At 39.6% G+C, this 18,569-nt stretch overlaps 1 protein-coding gene across 13 annotated transcripts in view; it reads right to left on the reverse strand.

Moving 5' to 3' along the window:
- Positions 1–18,569, reverse strand: part of UBE2F (ubiquitin conjugating enzyme E2 F (putative)) — a 90,600-nt gene that overhangs the window by 46,895 nt on the left and 25,136 nt on the right. For all 13 annotated transcript variants that reach the window (XR_003558757.2, XM_027800801.2, XM_055718158.1 and 10 more), the window contains 3 exons: positions 15,458–15,525; positions 5,456–5,526; positions 49–106 (listed from right to left, as the gene is read on the reverse strand). Coding sequence is in view for 12 of the 13 variants with exons in the window: in XM_027800801.2 (XP_027656602.1) it covers positions 49–106; positions 5,456–5,526; positions 15,458–15,525 (197 nt within the window). In the remaining variant the exon portion in view is untranslated. The remainder of the gene's footprint in view (positions 1–48; positions 107–5,455; positions 5,527–15,457; positions 15,526–18,569) is intronic.

Consider the following 18,569-nt stretch of genomic DNA (forward strand, 5'->3'; position numbering starts at 1 on the left):
TTAGAAGATATACCTTGTTTGATGTATGTATCTAAAAGGAAATAATACCTTTAATGTTCTAGTTGGAGCCCAGCCAGTGCCATCAATCGAATGTTCTCTCAATAAACTGGAAAAAAAAGACACACACATTATATAGTGCAACTTCTAGTTAAACAAACTTTGTCAGAAATCTTCAGAAAGAAAACATTAAGAACTTTGGAAGTAATTGCAATGTAAGAATTACCTCTTGCACTACATCTATGTACTGGGATTTTAAAGCACAAGAATTGGTATGTTGTCCTAGAATTACATTCTACATAGGGTCACTACAGATCTCCTAATTTGAGCTCAACCTTTGTCAAAAAACCTGAATTATTTTCATCAAGCAAACTGTGACAGAAATCCTTGTGAGACAGTCTCCACATTGAGCTTTTATTTTCCCCTTAGCACACAGACACATGCTCCAGTCTGGAACATGTTCATCTTTGATGAAGAGACAGGCTTGCAGAATGACTCATCTCTCACCAAATCTGGAACAATTCAATCCAAAAAAGAATATTTTTGGTGGGATAACTAATTAGCAAGAAAAGAGGATTATCAACCTCTCTTCTGTGAAAGGACTTCAGCTTCTTAGCAGCAGGGATAGGAGAATGAGATACAATCACAGAATTGTTAGGTCACGTATTAAGTAATTTTTAAATTACAGTAGATGATTGGACCATACAGGCTACCCATATAGTTATTTGTTGAATGTGCCAAATTTTTAATCCAAGGAAATATACTATGACTAGCATTATTCCTTGTTCAATGTAGAGAGTCTAGGAACAGGATGATCATACTGGACAATCTTCCATCTTAACTGTGCTTCTCATCTCATTTCTGTGCCTTTAAAAAGATAAAAGTATGCCATTGCCACTAGTGCAGCTCAAAACTAATTTCAAGAACAGTGAAAATAGTATCTCATGGCTCCCATTTTTGTTTGTATTACAAAAGTTAAGAGCAAAAATGCTGCTGAACAGGCAAAAGCCAGGATTTTCAGGTTTTGAGCAAGTAACAAGACTTTTTAGCTGGCTCTGTCTGTTCCTCATAAAATTGTGCTATAGTACTCCCCTCTGCCTCTTCATATACCTTGCTGTGAGCTTAGAAGTGAGGAGTAAGGTAACACACAATAAAAGCACAAAAATATGCACTGATAAAGCTCAAAGTGCCTGAACACATCAGCTGAACCTCATTATCACCCTTCCAGCTTCCCAAAGCCTCAGAGCTCTCTTGGCACATCTCCAGCTGTGGACACCAGCAGCCAGGACTTGAGAAGAGCCACTCATACCTCTCATAAAACTCTGGTGGAAAGGAAATGAAGACAGATTAAGTGTACCTTTGTCTAATATTTCTCATTTGCTGATATAATTCATTTTTAGAGCAGCATCCTTGTTCTTCCTACAGACTGGGAATGATCATTAGGCCCCTAATCAAAACCTCTTCCCAGCACAGGATATCTAGTGAAACCACATCTCGTGCTCTCAGTGGGGATGACCTAGATAGAACAACCAGAGAGTCTGGGGGTCTGAATGGTGATCTGTTCTCAGAGCATCATACACACAGGAGAACACACACCTAAATGAGTAGAAACACACAAAACATCATGAACCAGTTTAGTGGATGAACAAGCATTTGCATATAGCTTCTGATCAAAGACCTGTCATCCACGGGTCCTGCTGCCATAGAGGAGCTGGGCTGGGCTACTAGGAGGTTCTCAAATGGCACAACCAGCAGTTTTTCCTCACCCACTGCTTCAAGAGACACTACAAAAGCAACTTCAAAATTTTCTGAAGCTCCAGCTGACACGATTTACAGCTTAGAGTGAATAAAAGTTACTGTAATGGGGAGATCAGTCCTGGAGAAAGCCTGCCTTAATGTAAAGCTCTTAGGTGAACACATTTATCAATGTAATATGTCAGTTCCAATAAAAGTTTTGCCTTCCTTTTGCCAACAGAAACTACCATTCAAGGCAAGTTTGACACAAAAAAACTGTAGTTCTTAAGGAAGAGAAAGTAGTAGTGCTTATTCCATGCCAGCAGATCAAGATAAAACAGTAAATTTCTACCATATACACCTTCAAACAGGGAATGTTTATTGATGAGCAGAAAACCAAAAAAGAAAGAATCGTAGAATGGTTTGGGTTGGAAGGGAGACCTTAAAGATGACCTAGTTCCAACCCCCCTGCCATGGGCAGGGACACCTTCCACCAGACCAGGTTGCTCAAAGCCTCATCCAACCTGACCTTGATTGACCCTTACACTTCCAGGGATGGGGCACCCACAACTCCTCTGGGAAGCCTGCTCCGGTGTCTTTCCACCCTCACAGCAAAGAATCCCTTCCTAATACCTAATCTTGACCTCCCTCTCTCACTTTAAAGCCGTTGCCCCTTGTCCTGTCACTACATGCCCTTGTAAAAAGTCCCTCTCCAGCTTTCCTGTACACGCCTTCAGGCACTGGCAGGCTGCTGTAAGGTCTCCCCGGAGCCTTCTCATCTCCAAGCTGAACAACTCCAACTCTCTCAGCCTGTCTTCATAGCCAACTTCAGAACCCACTTCAGAAACCCTCTGCTGGCAGGGATACATTATAGGGGTTCCTCCTTTGCTCTCCTCCCTGCTCAACCCAACACTGCCAGTGCAACTGATTCTGAAGGTCATGCTATAGATACGAGGAGTGGAGCAACTGGTGTAGAAAGTCCTTCTAAAGAGCTTTTTTGCTTCCACAGCTGAGGAGACTGGGAACAGCACTGGAGAACAGAAACAAGCTATCAACTTAATCAGCTTTTCTAACTGGGGAAGTTGCAACATTTGGCTATACAATGCAATTGATACAATTAATCAGTCTTCAGAAGTTTCTCCATTCAGCAGCCTTTAACATCGCATCATTGCTAACTGATGCCCAGCCAGTCCCCAAGCAACAAGCCTCAGGCTCCAGCTAACCCCCCCAAGTTTATATACTAAGCATGACGTCCCATGGTATGGAATACCTCTCATGGTATGGAATACCTCTTTGGCTGGTTCGGGTCAGCTCACCTGGCTGTGTCCCTTCCCAATTTCTTGTGCCACTCCAGCCTTCTTGCTGGCAAGGCCCAAGAAACTGGAAAAGTCATTGATTCAGTATAAACATTACCCAGCAACAACTAAAAACATCAGTGAGCTATCAACATTGTTCTCACTTCAGAGCCAAAACACAGCACTGTACTAGCTACTAAGAAGAAAATCATCCCAGTCAAAACCAGGACAATGTGATAAGCAAGCATATCTTTTCTAGGTATCTTGATATTTTTCTATCTGCATGTGCAGCAGAGGTAATATCTACAAGTACGGTCCAGAACCAATTAATATAGTTCATTATTAATATGGTCCAGAGTAACTGCAATCCATAAAGCACAGAAAAACTACACTTTTCCTGCCAAAAACTATTACACTTGACCACAAGTTTAATCATTTGTTTTATTTTAATTCAGGGATGATTATCAAATAAACACACACCACAGTATGAGGTACATTTAGTAAGAGACAGTTGGGAAAAACTCCGATAAGGAATTTTATTCTGCTTTTAAAAATAACTGAAGCTATTTTAACGTAAAGACTCTTGTATAAGTTGATTGCAAGTACTATATATAGTGCATTTTCCATTATAGCAGGCATAAAGCAATCCAAGTTATTTTAGTTTTTTCCATCTAAACAGTACGACATCTCAAAGGTTTGAGATGTTAAAGTATCTGACAATCAAATAAAGGTGATGCTTCAATGCAGATGCTGAAAAAAGTACTTCATTAGAATTATGTTCCAACACTAGGTTAATCTTTCATAATTAAAACCATTTAAAGACAAGAAATAGTGAAATATCCTCAGAAACGTGAGGTTTTACTTAACCTCAGCAGATGCTGCACTACAGTCAGAGTTTAAAATTTTAGCTATCGTTTGGTGTTCAGTATTTTTATTTCACGGGTTCCAAAGAGCTCATTTATACATTCATTTACTTGCACTATTTGACTCAAAGCATCTAAGCTTTCTCCACTAAGCCACATGGACTCTGGTAGGATTTAAACTGTGAAAACATGATCCTCAAATCAGTCTCCCTACTGTCAAGTGACAAGTCCAGCTGTGTAAAATAAAACAGTCCTAGAAGGCACAGAGAAACACTATAGGTCTGGCAAATTTGATAAAACTAGCAATACGTATCTGCCAAAACAACCTTCCTGTATCACCAGCCTACAGCTCCAAATAACTGTGGACAACCAGGTTTTTAGGTAGTCTGAGAGGAATTAGTGTATTTTTCTAGTGCATTTAAATCCTCCAGTTCCCAAGTGAGGTAAAGTCTATGGACACCAGCCCTCGCTGCCTGTAATCCTGCTCCAGTCTGGCACTATCAAGCACCAGGAACATACCAGAGCTTCCTCAGGCTGGCTTCTGCTGCCCTTTGATGTTAGCAGACCACTGTGGCTAAAAGCACTGATAACAGCTCATTAGTTGCTATCAGCTGATGAGCCTGACCAGTCTATGAAGAGTGACAGATAGCCCTGTGAAAACTTCATTTTCACCAGGACCTTGAACACAGCACTAAAACATTTTTAAATCTAGATGAAAAATTTGTGGTTTTTCAGCGCTGATTTGCTACTCAGAGTGGCAAACATTTTGGATTTTCAGAAGAGCTGTCTATCTCATTTTTATTCATTGCTTTATCTGCTTTTTCTTTTACATCTCATTAACTTGAAAAATGACAGTCATGCTTCTCACTTCTGTTTATGTTTCATTTCTGACCAGTTTCACCATCAGGTACTCATGAAAAAACACTGATATTACAAACTTTCAGAAACTGATTTTGAAGAGGAAACATTTACTATAAAGGAAAACCACACAGAAACATAAGCCTCACACTTTACCAAAGTAAAGCTTTTGGGATTCCTATATTGACTTACACTCCCCCAACTCTATTTTAACTGGCACATGTGTCTTATAGTGGATATTTGATGTTAAAATAAACAAATGGCTAATATAGAATAGTTACTGTCAAAAGTTTAAGGAACACTTTTTCCCTTCCTTTTTGAAATATAAATGGGTTTCAAGTGCTTAAGACATTCAGACATTAAACAAGGAAAGTTTTAAGCCCTCTCAGGGCCTGAGAACTATTCAGTTATGGAGAGAAAGAAAAACAAACTAAGCTTTGTTTAGGTTGGAGTTTACATTTTTACCTTAAGTAGAACAAAATGTTTAGTCTGAACCTAAAAAGCCAGGCTCTACATGGTCTCTTTTAAACATAGCAAGAACAGTATTTTCAGTAGATTTCTAAGTTCCTAAGGGTCACATGCCACTGATTTGCAGAATCTGTTTAAAAAAAAAATACTGGCATGAAAATTACATACAGTGTTTTATCAGACATAAATCTCCAAGGTTAAAAAAAAAACAAACCACACACAACAGAATGCTGTTGCTACCTTAGGCAGATTTCTCCCGTCTCTGTAATGTTCGGATGCCAGATTCTCGTCAAGCATTTTACCTTTGGAGGCTGCCAGGAGAAAAAACAAATGGTAATGTTATCCCTTAAAATAAAACTGTATTATTGTTGCAAGTCATGGAACTGAAAAAGGCAAATATATTTGATATTCACAGCCTCTGTTTGTGTGTTAGAGACAACAATAACATAACCTACAGGGGTTACATGAGCTTTCTCTGTCCTTTTAGCTTCTCTACCTCTTCACAAAAGCTGGGCTGATATTACTTTTTCTTAGAAAAATGTAACTTTAAAGAAAGCCAAGAAAATTTACTCTTTTTTCTCTGTCCTTCAGAAAGAAAAAAACATTCCAAGTCATTCAGTTTCTTAACACTTAACCAGTAAGACAACAATTTAAACCAGAAAACTACTGTTTTCTCCCAAGGCTTATTCAAGTCGGGTTTGTTAAAAACCAGCAGAGGATGCAATGGTAACAATCACATCAAAAGAATAGCTTCTTTTACATACAGATCTTCCTGTTCACAATTGAATAGAAAGCATCAGAGGAAGCATCAAGAAGGCACATCATATCCAAACTTAAGATACTACCATAAAAAGACAGCAAACTTATTTTCAGGGAAGATTACCAGATTTTGGAATTCCACAGTAGGTTTTAAAATACAGATTCTTGAAGTATAGTCTCATTTGCTCTAGTTTTGTGAAGTAAATAAAAAGCAGGTCATAAAAAGTCTGGTAGCTTAGCAACAGCACGTTGTTCTATCCATGCTTTCCAAATTACAATCTGCAGCTTTCAGTCAAGCAGATTATTTCTTATAGTAAGTGTACTGGAATACATCAGCACAGACCAGTACCTTTCATAACTTCAATTAAATCACGTATTATAGATGTAGAGCTATTTTCCTCCACTGCTACCCATTAAGTCTTCAGTCAAGAGACAAGATAGCTCAAATAACTGTATTTGCATAGTGGCATGATGTGTTTTGCCTCCTTGCTTCGTTCTCAACTTCCTAATTACCTTTTTAGTAACATTTTTTTAACTAAGACTCCTTGGAAAAGAGGTAAGAAAATATGCATAGTACTGAACAACCAATAACATACCTGTCTAGCACTAAAAGAAGGAACACCTATCACGACAACAAATCTGCAATTTATCATGTAGACTGTGACTTTTCTCCACTATTATTTCACATTTGTCCAATAACACAAAGGGCACTGACTGCCACAGTGCTGGATCACAGCATTATTGAAAATTAAGTGGCATGCAGAAAACACTCAAACTTTTTACCTTCAAAACAAATGTCATTCTTAGAAGTTTTCTAATAGCATGGCTTTCCATTAGCTACATCTTCAAGTTCTTTTGAAAGATTATGTCTAGTTCTCAAGAAAGGGAAAGCAGCAGTGCTTATTCCATGCCAGCAGATCAAGATAAAACAGTAAATTTCTACCATATACACCTTCAAACAGGGAATGTTTATTGATGAGCAGAAAACCAAAAAAGTAAGAATCGTAGAATGGTTTGGGTTGGAAGGGAGACCTTAAAGATGACCTAGTTCCAACCCCCCTGCCATGGGCAGGGACACCTTCCACCAGACCAGGTTGCTCAAAGCCTCATCCAACCTGACCTTGATTGACCCTTACACTTCCAGGGATGGGGCACCCACAACTCCTCTGGGAAGCCTGCTCCGGTGTCTTTCCACCCTCACAGCAAAGAATCCCTTCCTAATACCTAATCTTGACCTCCCTCTCTCACTTTAAAGCCGTTGCCCCTTGTCCTGTCACTACATGCCCTTGTAAAAAGTCCCTCTCCAGCTTTCCTGTACACGCCTTCAGGCACTGGCAGGCTGCTGTAAGGTCTCCCCGGAGCCTTCTCATCTCCAAGCTGAACAACCCCAACTCTCTCAGCCTGTCTTCATAGGAGAGGTGCTCCAGCCCTCTGGGCATCTTCTTGGCCCTCCTCTGGACCCTCTCCAATAGGTCCATGTCTGTCTTATGTTGGGGCTACAGAGCTGAACACAGTATAAGCTTTATACAAACTAAACCTTTTAAAAGAAAAAAAAGGCAACAAAAAGCCCCAAGTCTTCACAGTCAGATTGAACTACCTAGCATCTTATTTTGTTTTCATGATACAAAAATTCATTCCTTTATTTTTTCGAAGTGATTTTCATAGCTAAGAATTAGAAAAAAAACCCACTCCTGACATTAAGGCAAAGGTTTTTTCTTTCTCTCTCTTTTTTCCTTTGTTAGACACACAGGACAACTGCACTGTCAGAAAATTTATCTTCAGCCAAAAAATTCCCTTCAAGCTTGTTCCAGGTCATCTTTCAGTCTTCTTTAAACCAACAAATCTACACATCATTTCCTCAAGATGTTTTGCTTTAATGCTTCTAACAATCTCCAGGTCATACATATGACAAGGTTCACAAAACTTACAAAATCAATTTAATTGCTCAAACCCTTCTTTCGCCTCAGATACTGAAAGCTGCACAGGTAGATCTAACCTCAGCTGGGGGTCATGAGAGTGAATGGATTCATATTCTCATCTATTTCTAAGCAGCCCACTTATCTTTTAGGATATCTTGTTAGTTTTGATAATGGTAACTGACTCTCACATCCATTCTCAGTCCCCTTCAACATACTGGTGAACACGTATAGATGCGACAAGGAAGTGTTGCAAGCATTTGAGAACTATGCATATACTGATTTCAGTTTTGGTGGAAAATTTGCTGAAGCTGATCTGAAGCTTGTTGTCACGTTTCTTTAAAAATGCAGCTAATAAATAATCTCTCCCTTCTATCATCCTCACTAAATGGAAGATAGAATATAAAGTGCTAATCAATAAATTCATTTTATGTTTTCAGATCTTGATCAATCTGGCACTCCACTGGGACAAGGTGTACTAATACAGATATCTTATCTGTCCTGTAATTGTAGTTCTTCCCAACCTTCTCCTTAGAGGAAAAAAATGGGGTTCCTAAGGGATATCTGGAATCAATGTACTTGAAATATTTTCGCTAGACACTAGATAGTCCCAAAGCATTCTTGTAAACTGTCTGCAACTACAACTCCCCATTTTTTTCTTTACAGTTTCTACAAAATATAAAATTCCCCAAAAGAGCCATTAACAGGAATAAACAGATTCCAGAGACCAAGCTACAAGCCAGCCCTAAGGTACTTCTTGCCACTCTCCCCTATCAGATTCTAAAGAACTTAATGAGATTTGTGTTCAGTTTCAGCCAAACACAGCTGACCACATCATACAGAGAAATGAGTAGAGGAAAATGAAGCCATATGACCCTGTACTTTTGACAGGCTGGATTACCCAGCACAACAAGTGAAAGAGGAGCTACCTTACAGCAGGAGTGTGTTTCAACATAAGAACTGCCCAACTCATGCACTTCAGGTCCCTGAGCTTCCTTGCACTCCCTCAAAATTTCCAGTGGCATGACAGAGCTTGAGCCCAATTCACAATGTGTTGGTCCCAAACCAAGACCTGTATAAAGCAGGGTCACCAAAGTAGTAGATGGAAGCCTCTTAATTGTGATATCTGATCCTTCAGGAACCAAATCCCTTTTAATTCTTTGCTGTTTGCACAACTAACACATTGGCCAGAAAAAAGTGTAAGATTAGTGGTTCTACTGTTAAATTCCTGGCTTTTGACCACTGCCTAAGGCACCTCATGTTAAACTGGAGAGTCCCCAAGACTGCCTACTCTGACAACATGATATGTCAGAAACATGGGAGCTGCCAACAAATCTGGCTTGTGGTGGCAGACAGTTCAATTTTATGTGAACACTAAACCAGAGCTGTACTATCTATCAGGTTCCATTCCTTAAAGCACCAGGTCCCCTAGTCTTGTAGCACCCATTATTTCATCAGCTGCACCCCGGGGCAGAAAAGAAGGGAGTTTGCTTATTTTTTAAAAAAATTAAACTCTCATTCACTGGATATTAGTAGTAGTAGTAATATTTTAAAACATTTGCTCCCATTTCTCACCGACCTCTATTTCTGGGCAGCTGGTCAACTGAAAAAGCAGTGCTTGGGGAACAGATGCTGTGGACACAGAGGTCAGGCAGCAGCACTTGGTGCTAAAGTAATTTGCTGTGTACAGTATTAAATGTTTTACTTGTTGTTTCACAGCTTCCTCTGATGTCTGTATGGGCAGAAACATTCCCAGCAGGTTTTGTAAGCACAAACACTAACAAACTTCTATTTGCTTTAAACAAAAGCTCATGAATGTGCAGCCTGTTCCCGAACAAATATCATACTTTAAAATGCCAAAGTGACAGGCTTACCAACAGATTTTAACATTTCTAATGGCATGGTAGTTTGAAAAGACAGTATGGAATTAACTAACCCAGCTCCAGCTTTCTTCTCATGATCCCTCTGCAACATTTGTATCAATACCAATTGCTTTCTGTTCTGACACTATCCCACCACCACAGAACATTCCACACGCTCTCTGCTAAATAGCACACTGCACTGTTAGAGAAGCCGTTCCTTCATGCTGTACACCTCAATGACATAAAGAGCAGTACATTTGGAAAGTACACATTGTATTAAGGGCAGTTTCATGCATGTATGGATATGCAAACAGGAATCAGCCTTCTTCCTCCCAGATATGATGAAATATGAAGGGTTTTGAACTGTGGAGCAGGATATCCCACAATCCCTGCCTGGGACAGAAGGAAGCCCTCATATACTAGTAGAGGCTGGCATTTCTCTTAGTACTTTGCAGTTAACTTTACAGATGAATTGAGAAAAAAAAATCTGAAACTTTTTAAAGCAATTCACAACAGGTAAAATTAAGTGTTGATCTTCAAAAGACTTTTAATACCCTAAAAAAACTAAGTATCACTATCGTGAGAAAAGTTAGGGTATTATCTTTCCACATAGATCAGCTCCAAATTTAGGGGAAAAAGAGGCCTCTCAGGGTGAGATTTTTTTTCTTCTTGTACTCAGAACTACACTGAGTCTAGAAAAGATGAAAAGACAAAGCCTACTGGTTCCACCTAAAACAGTGCTATTAAAAAAAAAAAAAAAAAAAAATCAAGAAAGCCTCGGGTGTGAAAGACTTTGGATCTGAGCAGAGGATTCTGCAGACATGTGCCAGGTTTTCCAAAGGCTCCAAAAAAAGTAGCCAGTCTGAATCAGTCATATAGAAGGAAGAGATCTGAAGATCTGAGACATACCTTTTGGAAAACATTTTTGGGGCATGTAATTAAGTCCTCCTTTCAGGATGTTTTTCACTCCAACTGTCCCTGGAAAGCAGAGGCCTTTCCATACAGGACCATCTTTATATGCCTGCATCCTTGGGAATGTGATCAACTCTGCCTCAGTCATTAAGGCTGCAGGAAGCATCACCTGACTGTTCACTTGGACACCACAGAAAAAGGATGAACAGAACTCCTCATTCTGTCCCATTTCCAATATGGGAGTTTAAAGAGTGAGCAATAACTTTTAATGTGAAGAGTTCTTTGTAGTAATTTCATACTAACACTAAAAAGGGTAAAGAAAGATAAAGATCCTCGATCTGCTTTAACCAGGCAGAAAGAAAATTTAATTGAGAATACTAGTAGAGAGCAAATATTAAAACATAACGCCAAGAGCAGTCTAGTGCTCATTAGCATATGAACTGAACTAACTCAAAAAGACTACTGAGGCACACAACTTCTTGGGTATTGCCTTTGCAGAGCAGCAGTGTAGGAGAAAGATCACTTAAAGCCCACAGGCACCATCAGGTCCATCTCACTTCACTGTTTGGTTCAGCACAATCAACATCAATACTTGCTCAATTACAGTATTAAATCAGCAACAATAAAAACATAATCATTGAACTAACCAACATGACAATGTACAACTGCAGCACTTGGAAGAGCTCCCCTCCTTGGGAAACACGTTGCTTTAGGAAAAGCCTGTGGTGAGCTCTGTTACCTCTCTCCAGCTTTTCTGTGAAGTGTGGGGCAAAACACAGCCCATCAGCCTGCAGGAGCGGGGGGACACAAATTACTGGTAGCACTGTAGCAAATCTACCTGAACCACCCTTGTGCCTCCAATAGCCAATTAAAAATAGGAACCCTTTCCAGTTCTCAAGCTGAGAAGCTTCTAAAGTGATCAACCTCATCAGCTTAAATATGGGTAGTTATTAATAGTACATATACATGTTAATAATTCTGTATAATAAATATGGTTAATTCTCAATATAGTTATTAATTATGGATACAGTTGAACCCTTATAATATTTTTATTGCCTGACAAGATAACCATAATGAACATTTCTAGTGGTCAGTACAGCAGCTCAATGGTACAGAGACAGGTTAAGCCCTAACTAGCTGTGTGCTCTGTTCACAAGCAAGAGGCAGCACTTCACAGCAGCGCTTGCTCCAAAGCATCCCTCCCACATTTTAGGCTCTTGAACCTTTGCACCAAGGAAGTTTATAGCCCAGGTACCAAACATCAGCATACATCCTAGTCAGTCACACCTAAAGCATGAGGATACATTACTTCTCCGTATTCACATGCCACTACTTTCAAAATCAGGCTCCTATGATTTGCCCTCTGGCAGAGCTGTATGCCATGGCTGCAGTCCACAACGCAATCTTCCAAGTTTTTCCTCTTTAATTATATATTCTTACTTTTCCACTACGCCACCATTCTACACGTCTGCTTCTTTTCCCAGTGCAGATGCTGAATGCTCGCTTATGAGGAACAAAGGGTGAAAAAAGAACTCCTCCCCAGAGAAGCAGCAAACAAAAGATTTTGGACCGGCATGCTACAGAAATTAAAGGATGCCATTACAGAAACTATACTACAAATTATGCATTTTATAGCTTTAAAAAACCCAGATGTTCTTTTTTTTTGCAAGCTAAAAAGATTAGCTAGAACGTGGATGCAGGCTCCGAAGCAGGGCTACAATGACTTGCCCGTCTCATCCAGTATTTCTAGTCCCAACATAAAGACATTCAGCACTACTGCAAGGAGCCTGATGCAGATGTGCTATATCCCAACCTTACTTATGGGCTGAAAGAACACTGGCAGGTCTGAAGAGCTCTATTAAAAATACTGCCATCACTTGTTTCAGTCTTGTGCTGCCTGGCAGAAAGCAAAACCATGGCCTCAGCACAATTTTCACAGTATTTGTGAACATACACATCGTCACTAATAATCTGACCATAATCAACTTAATGCATGTTTTCTAAATTGCACAAAAGCAAACTTTTTACTTTTGTATTGAATAAGAGGTGCTCAGAATTTAAAAATACCTAATTAATATTTGCTGTAGATTTTCTGCCAGTGCTAATCAGGGAGCCGTAACAAACCATAAGATTTTTTAATTATAGCAATCAAAACCATATTTTAAAAAACAAATCAAAAATAACATTCAGCTCCCCTGTTCACACATCACATACTTTCCTGCAGTTGTTGTTCAGGTGAACACCTTAAATACAAAATTTAAGAAATTGAAGTTGAGTGTATTTTATATATATAATATATATATACATTGTGTATGTTCCCCTGTGCACAACATTGCCAGTGGTTAAACTGCTATTATTGAAGGTAACTAAAAAACTAGACAGAGATCATGACAGAGTTTCCCCCTACTGAAGGCCATGTTTCTCAGGTATGTGATGGCACAGAATTATTCAATTTAGAACAAGGATGTAGTCAACCTTAAATGACCACCTTTGTATGTACAGTGTGTGTATAACCACACACAAGCTAGGTAAGGGTGGCCTGTATTACAGCATGAAATTCTTTGGTGAGGTTAAGGGGAACGGAAAAAGAAACACACAACCAAAACTATACAACTGCAAATAGTACCTAAAACACCTACACGTACTAAAAGAATTTATAGGTATAAAGACAGCTAGGATCCTAAACTCTTAAAAAAAACCCAAACAGCTCAAGCAATATCCTTGATGACTATTACTATGAAAGGAGAGCATAACTATCAAAAAAAGGAGGGAGAAAATTCAAAGCTGTTTCAGAAATGCTAGTCCTCTGCAAGCATGCACATTTTGTAAGATACGGTGAGTCTCCCAGGTACTTATAGACTATAAATAAAGGAATATTAGGAAACTTGTGAAGGCATCTTCTGGAACGCAAATCCAACAAACTTTCTACTCTATTAGCCTATTAGCAGTGTTAACGTGCCATCCTCTGAGCTCAGTCTGGGAATTCAAGCTACTACATTCTAGACCACTGCATTTCTTTCATATTTGTATATAAACAATGCTGTGACTGCAACTACCACATATATATAAATATATATAATGCTGAATATAGGCTTGGTGCATCTGAACATGAGCCAAAGGTCTTCCTGGAAACATCTCTCTAGCATCCTCCCCCATACATTCTTCAGCCTCTCTGAAAGAAGTCTGAACTCCAAAACTAAGAATACAGAAAGCAAAAGAATAGGAAAAAAAAAGTTAAAAGCAAGTGAAATTCTCAAACCCGTTCAAAGTAAAAGCAAATGATGCTTCCTTCTTCTTGCAATTAATATACCTAAATGCAAATATTGCAAGTCAATTGCTTGAATAAGTCTATTTTCCTTACATATCAAGCTATCATATCAAGGACACAGAATGGCAGGCATAATTTTTGAGAACCAGACATGCGCCCCAATTGTTTTCCACTTTTGGAGTCAATCTTGTTCTTTTGACAGCTAAGCTCTGAAAACAATGTCTGCAGTTATTTTTATTGTAATTGTATCTCTTTTGCAAGGCTCTGCAATTTTAGTAAAGTACAATATTTCTCATGCTTTGAAAAGGCCAAGCTGTCTGGAGATTTCTATTTATCTGCAATAAGATACTGCAATCATTTGTAGGTCCTCTGAAAAGCCATCTGCTTAATAACCATTGAAACTGTTATTTTTTTTAAAGATACTTTAAAAACAGCCTGGGAGACAACCAGTAGAACTGGCAGAGTGCGCTAAAGGAAACCACTTGCCACCATTATCTGTGCTTTCCAATGCCCTCTGCTGCATGATCTCAAAAGGGATTAAGTACCTAAGACCAGTATCAGAACTATAAACACCAGTCTGAAGGCCCCAAAGAAAAAAAATTTTCTTTTCTGTTCACCTACTTCATTCTTTCTCTTAAATATATAATTCTCTGTGAGAATAATCATTAAGTGCAGTTCTCAAGAATAATTAACACAAGAGAGCAGATAAGAATGGAATCTCAGCCAGAAGGGAGACTCTCAGGTCTGACTCATCTGTGCTTCCAAGAGGCTTCTGCCAGACAGTTGAGAAAACTTTTTTTTTCTTTAAAGTATCACAGAGTCAATAAAAGCCTCATGGCTGTTTGGTTGCAAACACTGGACTGCAAAAGAACAGCCAAAGAAATTATTGGTCCCATTCCCTGGGACTCATGACATTGCATCCAGAATTATTGTGTCCCAATTTGAACTCCCAGTAGCAGATACGCTGACAAAGTGGAGTGAGCCTAGCAGACAAAGATAGTGATGAGACCAGAGCACGTGTAGTACAAAGAGACTTGAGGGCCCTTGATTCATTCAGCCTAGAGAACAGAAGGCTGAAGGTGGAGACCCTAATGCTGTCTAAAACTAACCTAATAGGAGGTTATAGAGGAAATTGAGTCAGGCTTTTCTTAGAGGTGCACAACAATAATGCAAGAGGCCACAGACAAGCTGCAAAATGGGAAATTCTGACCTGATACAGGAAAAAGATACATAACAAAGGAAATTAACATTGGAACAGAGGCCCAGAGAGGCAGTGGAATGTCCATCTTAAATTTCAAAATGCCAGCTGGCCCAGGCCTCAAGCAACCAAATCCAACTTTTATTACCCCAACTCTGAGCATGAGTTCAGATGACCTCCAAAAACTCAAGGCAACCAAGAGTTTTATATAAACCCATGATATTTTAGTAACAGACAGAAGACTCTTTCTTAATGACAAGTTCCCTCTTAAGTCCTATTACCTGGAAATTAAATCTAAAAAGGCAATTATTAATGACAAATACTCACCACCATATTGTAGGCATCAGGAACTTCAATTTCAAACTGAAACTTTCCACCTTGGTAATAGCCCTCATCTAGAAAAGAAAACACAAGGAAAATAGGAAATAAGAAAAAAACCAGACACCAAAAAATACAAAATATCTGTCATTACAAAGATTGAAATAACAGCACAGGGTTATTGTCAAATACATAACCCAGTCACTAGCCTTAACACTGTTAACCTTAACACCAGCTGCCACGTAGTCCAACGATCCTGTGAACATAGCGTTGTCTTCCACTCCTAAAACATTTACAGCAGAAATTTTAAGTTGGAAGAGTAAACAATCCCAGATTGGTCCTGGAAAACCCGCCTTTCTGATCAGAGTACCAGGCAATACCAAGCTAGAGGAACCTTTGAGTGAACTTCTCCTGTCTATATGAAGAAACTTCTGCCACACATCAGCCATATGACATGCTGTACCACAACACCGACCCTTGGAATCTGCTGGATACACACTTCATTTGCTAATGCATGCTAAATCCTGCTCTGGGATTTAGCACATCTTCCCAGACTTGTGTTAGCAATCACATATGGTGAGTAGTATGAATAATGGCATGCAATAGCATGCTTCAGACAACATACAATAAAAGAGTTAACTTGCTCTTTTATTGTGGTACACTATCTTAGGATGATAAATCAGTTAGGAAAATCCAACTGCCTCTCTGCCAATTTCAGACTCAATACAATGACTAAATTTTAAAGTGTAAAATCTGAAAATATCTAGTTGCATTTAACCAGAGATAATGTAATAGGATAATGGTCAGCCTGCAACTCTTGAGATGGCTGTGCTTGGAAGTTGAAATGCTTGCAAATGATCTGAAATATGTCTGTCTGGCATTGCCATTATTGAGTTTTGTCATTACGGAAGAGAGACAGGTACCCAGCCCACACTGGGGGTTTGGGACACCCACAGAATACTCAGGCTCAAACTACCTCAAGTACTTTAACTCTCTATATTACACAGTACAGCCACAGTGAAGGCTTGAAGGTCAGAAAGGCTGGTTATCATTGCCCAACAGGGGTTTTTTTTAATATTTTTTAAAATCAACATCGTAAAGGTAAGTTCTGTGAAGCAATCTATAGTTTACAGGAAAATTAACAGGAGTTTTCTTATTATCTAGCTTGTTCCAAACCACACTAGCTCCTCTACTACAGGTCATCAAAATCCTCTTTCAGGATGCTGTCTTCTAGACCTCCTACACACCAACGCCCCACATATGCTTAATCAGGTTTCAGCCCATGCTACAATCTCACCACTGTCAGCGCAAGCCTGTAGCTTCCACACTGTAATTGCCATAATCACAAGAAAGTAGCCAGCTCCCACCTTTCTCCTCTTTGCATCCCTTCACTGACTTACTGAAAAAGAGGGTATCACCCTGTTAAATAAAACCAACCCTCAGCTGTAGAGGGAAGTGAGCCAGTAAAAGCTGATGCTGCCAAAGACAAGACTCAACTGTACACTATGCCCAGCGTGCCACTCTAAGACCTGTGCCTGCAAAACAGAGCAAGAGTTGCTAGGAAGTTTCTCACAGTCCAGCTCATCCCAAGAGTCTGGGTAGACTATGGACAGGTTCAGCACACAAGCAGCATAGGCACAGAGTATGAAAAGAGAACATGGCTGGTCTTCCCCACCCCACACAGTAATGTTTACAGCTGCCTCCACTCTGAATTGTGCAGTGCAAAGCTGCAAGCCTTAGCCATTGCAAATCTCACTTTAATAACCTGTCCAGAACATACACTTTTCAAACACATTCTTCATTTCCACTCCAAGTCAATACTGAACTGTTTGATTTATTAAGCAGTCTTCTCAGGCACACTACACTTCACCAGAAAGTAAATGCACATGCACTGATTTTTTTAATAAAAAATAAAAGCATTTATCTTTTGTTTCCAAATATACTGAGATAAAAATCACTAAAGCAAGCTATTTCTAAAGAACGAGATGTAAAAGTTAAGTTATTCCAATATCCCTCTGATGAAACTGCTCCCTGTGAAATGTCAAAACACTCAACGTAGGACTCCGACTGTTCATAGGACTCTGACTGTTCGAGGAAGGAACAATTAGGCAAATGGTCCAATATCCTCCACAAGTTCAAACAGCTGAAGCACCACTGAGTTACCCTACAGGACACAGCTAACTGCACTTTATCTACCATCTCACACATTATAAAAGCTTTTTAGCCAAGTGTCAGGAATCCTCACTGTTTCCAAGTATAATGCCATTCCTTGTTAAACCACAGTCAAAGTAATCTCAGATCTTTCAGTGATTGTACCAAAACCAAACAAGCAACATCACAGAGGAATTCAGTGCTTGTTATGGTGCAAACCATGTAACTCAGAGCCTTCCACAGGCCTCCCCACTGCCCTCTGGCTCACAAGCACTTATCAAGCTATCACTTTCCAATATAAGCAATCACATGAAACACCCACATGTGTTTGCACAGGGAGAAGCCCACTGCTGGTACAGCAAGATAAAAGGAGAAACAACAACACTGTTAAGGCTGTTCAGGAAGTCCAGCAGCAGAAAGTTATTTTCCTTGGCTAAAATTTCACTAGTTCCTTGATTTTGTGGACTTGGAGCAAACTGCACAGCAGCTTTTCATACTCCACTCCTGCTAACGTGAAATAGATGCCTGTTGATGGATGTATCTACATGTGTCTTATGTCAAAGAAAATCCTCAGATTTAATGAATCCTCATTGTAACACAATTGTCCAAAAGAAACATTCAAGAATGGCTCCAAGGGAGGAGAGCTTGCCAAAAGACTGTCCAATTCCTGCCAGTCAAGCAGCAAGAGAAAAGCCACACTCCACATCTCTGCACACTGAAAACACCAGGCCCACAGCCTCTGCAGCACACAGGAACGTTTAAGTAGGTCCTTGACTCCAAGCCCAGACAGCAAGATCACTCTGACATTGCTCAAGAGATGCATGGGCTGGGGAAAAAAGCTGAACAGTTGTTCTTCATTTTCTCTGCTCTTCCCCACCACGCAGACCTAGCTCCACTTCCACCCAGCCATGGAAGAAACTGTCGTCTCCTTTCCGTAGAAGAAACTACTGTCCATGTGCAGGACGAAATC

Source organism: Falco cherrug, chromosome 8, assembly GCF_023634085.1.
Source record: "Falco cherrug isolate bFalChe1 chromosome 8, bFalChe1.pri, whole genome shotgun sequence".
Taxonomy (NCBI): Eukaryota; Metazoa; Chordata; class Aves; order Falconiformes; family Falconidae; genus Falco; species Falco cherrug.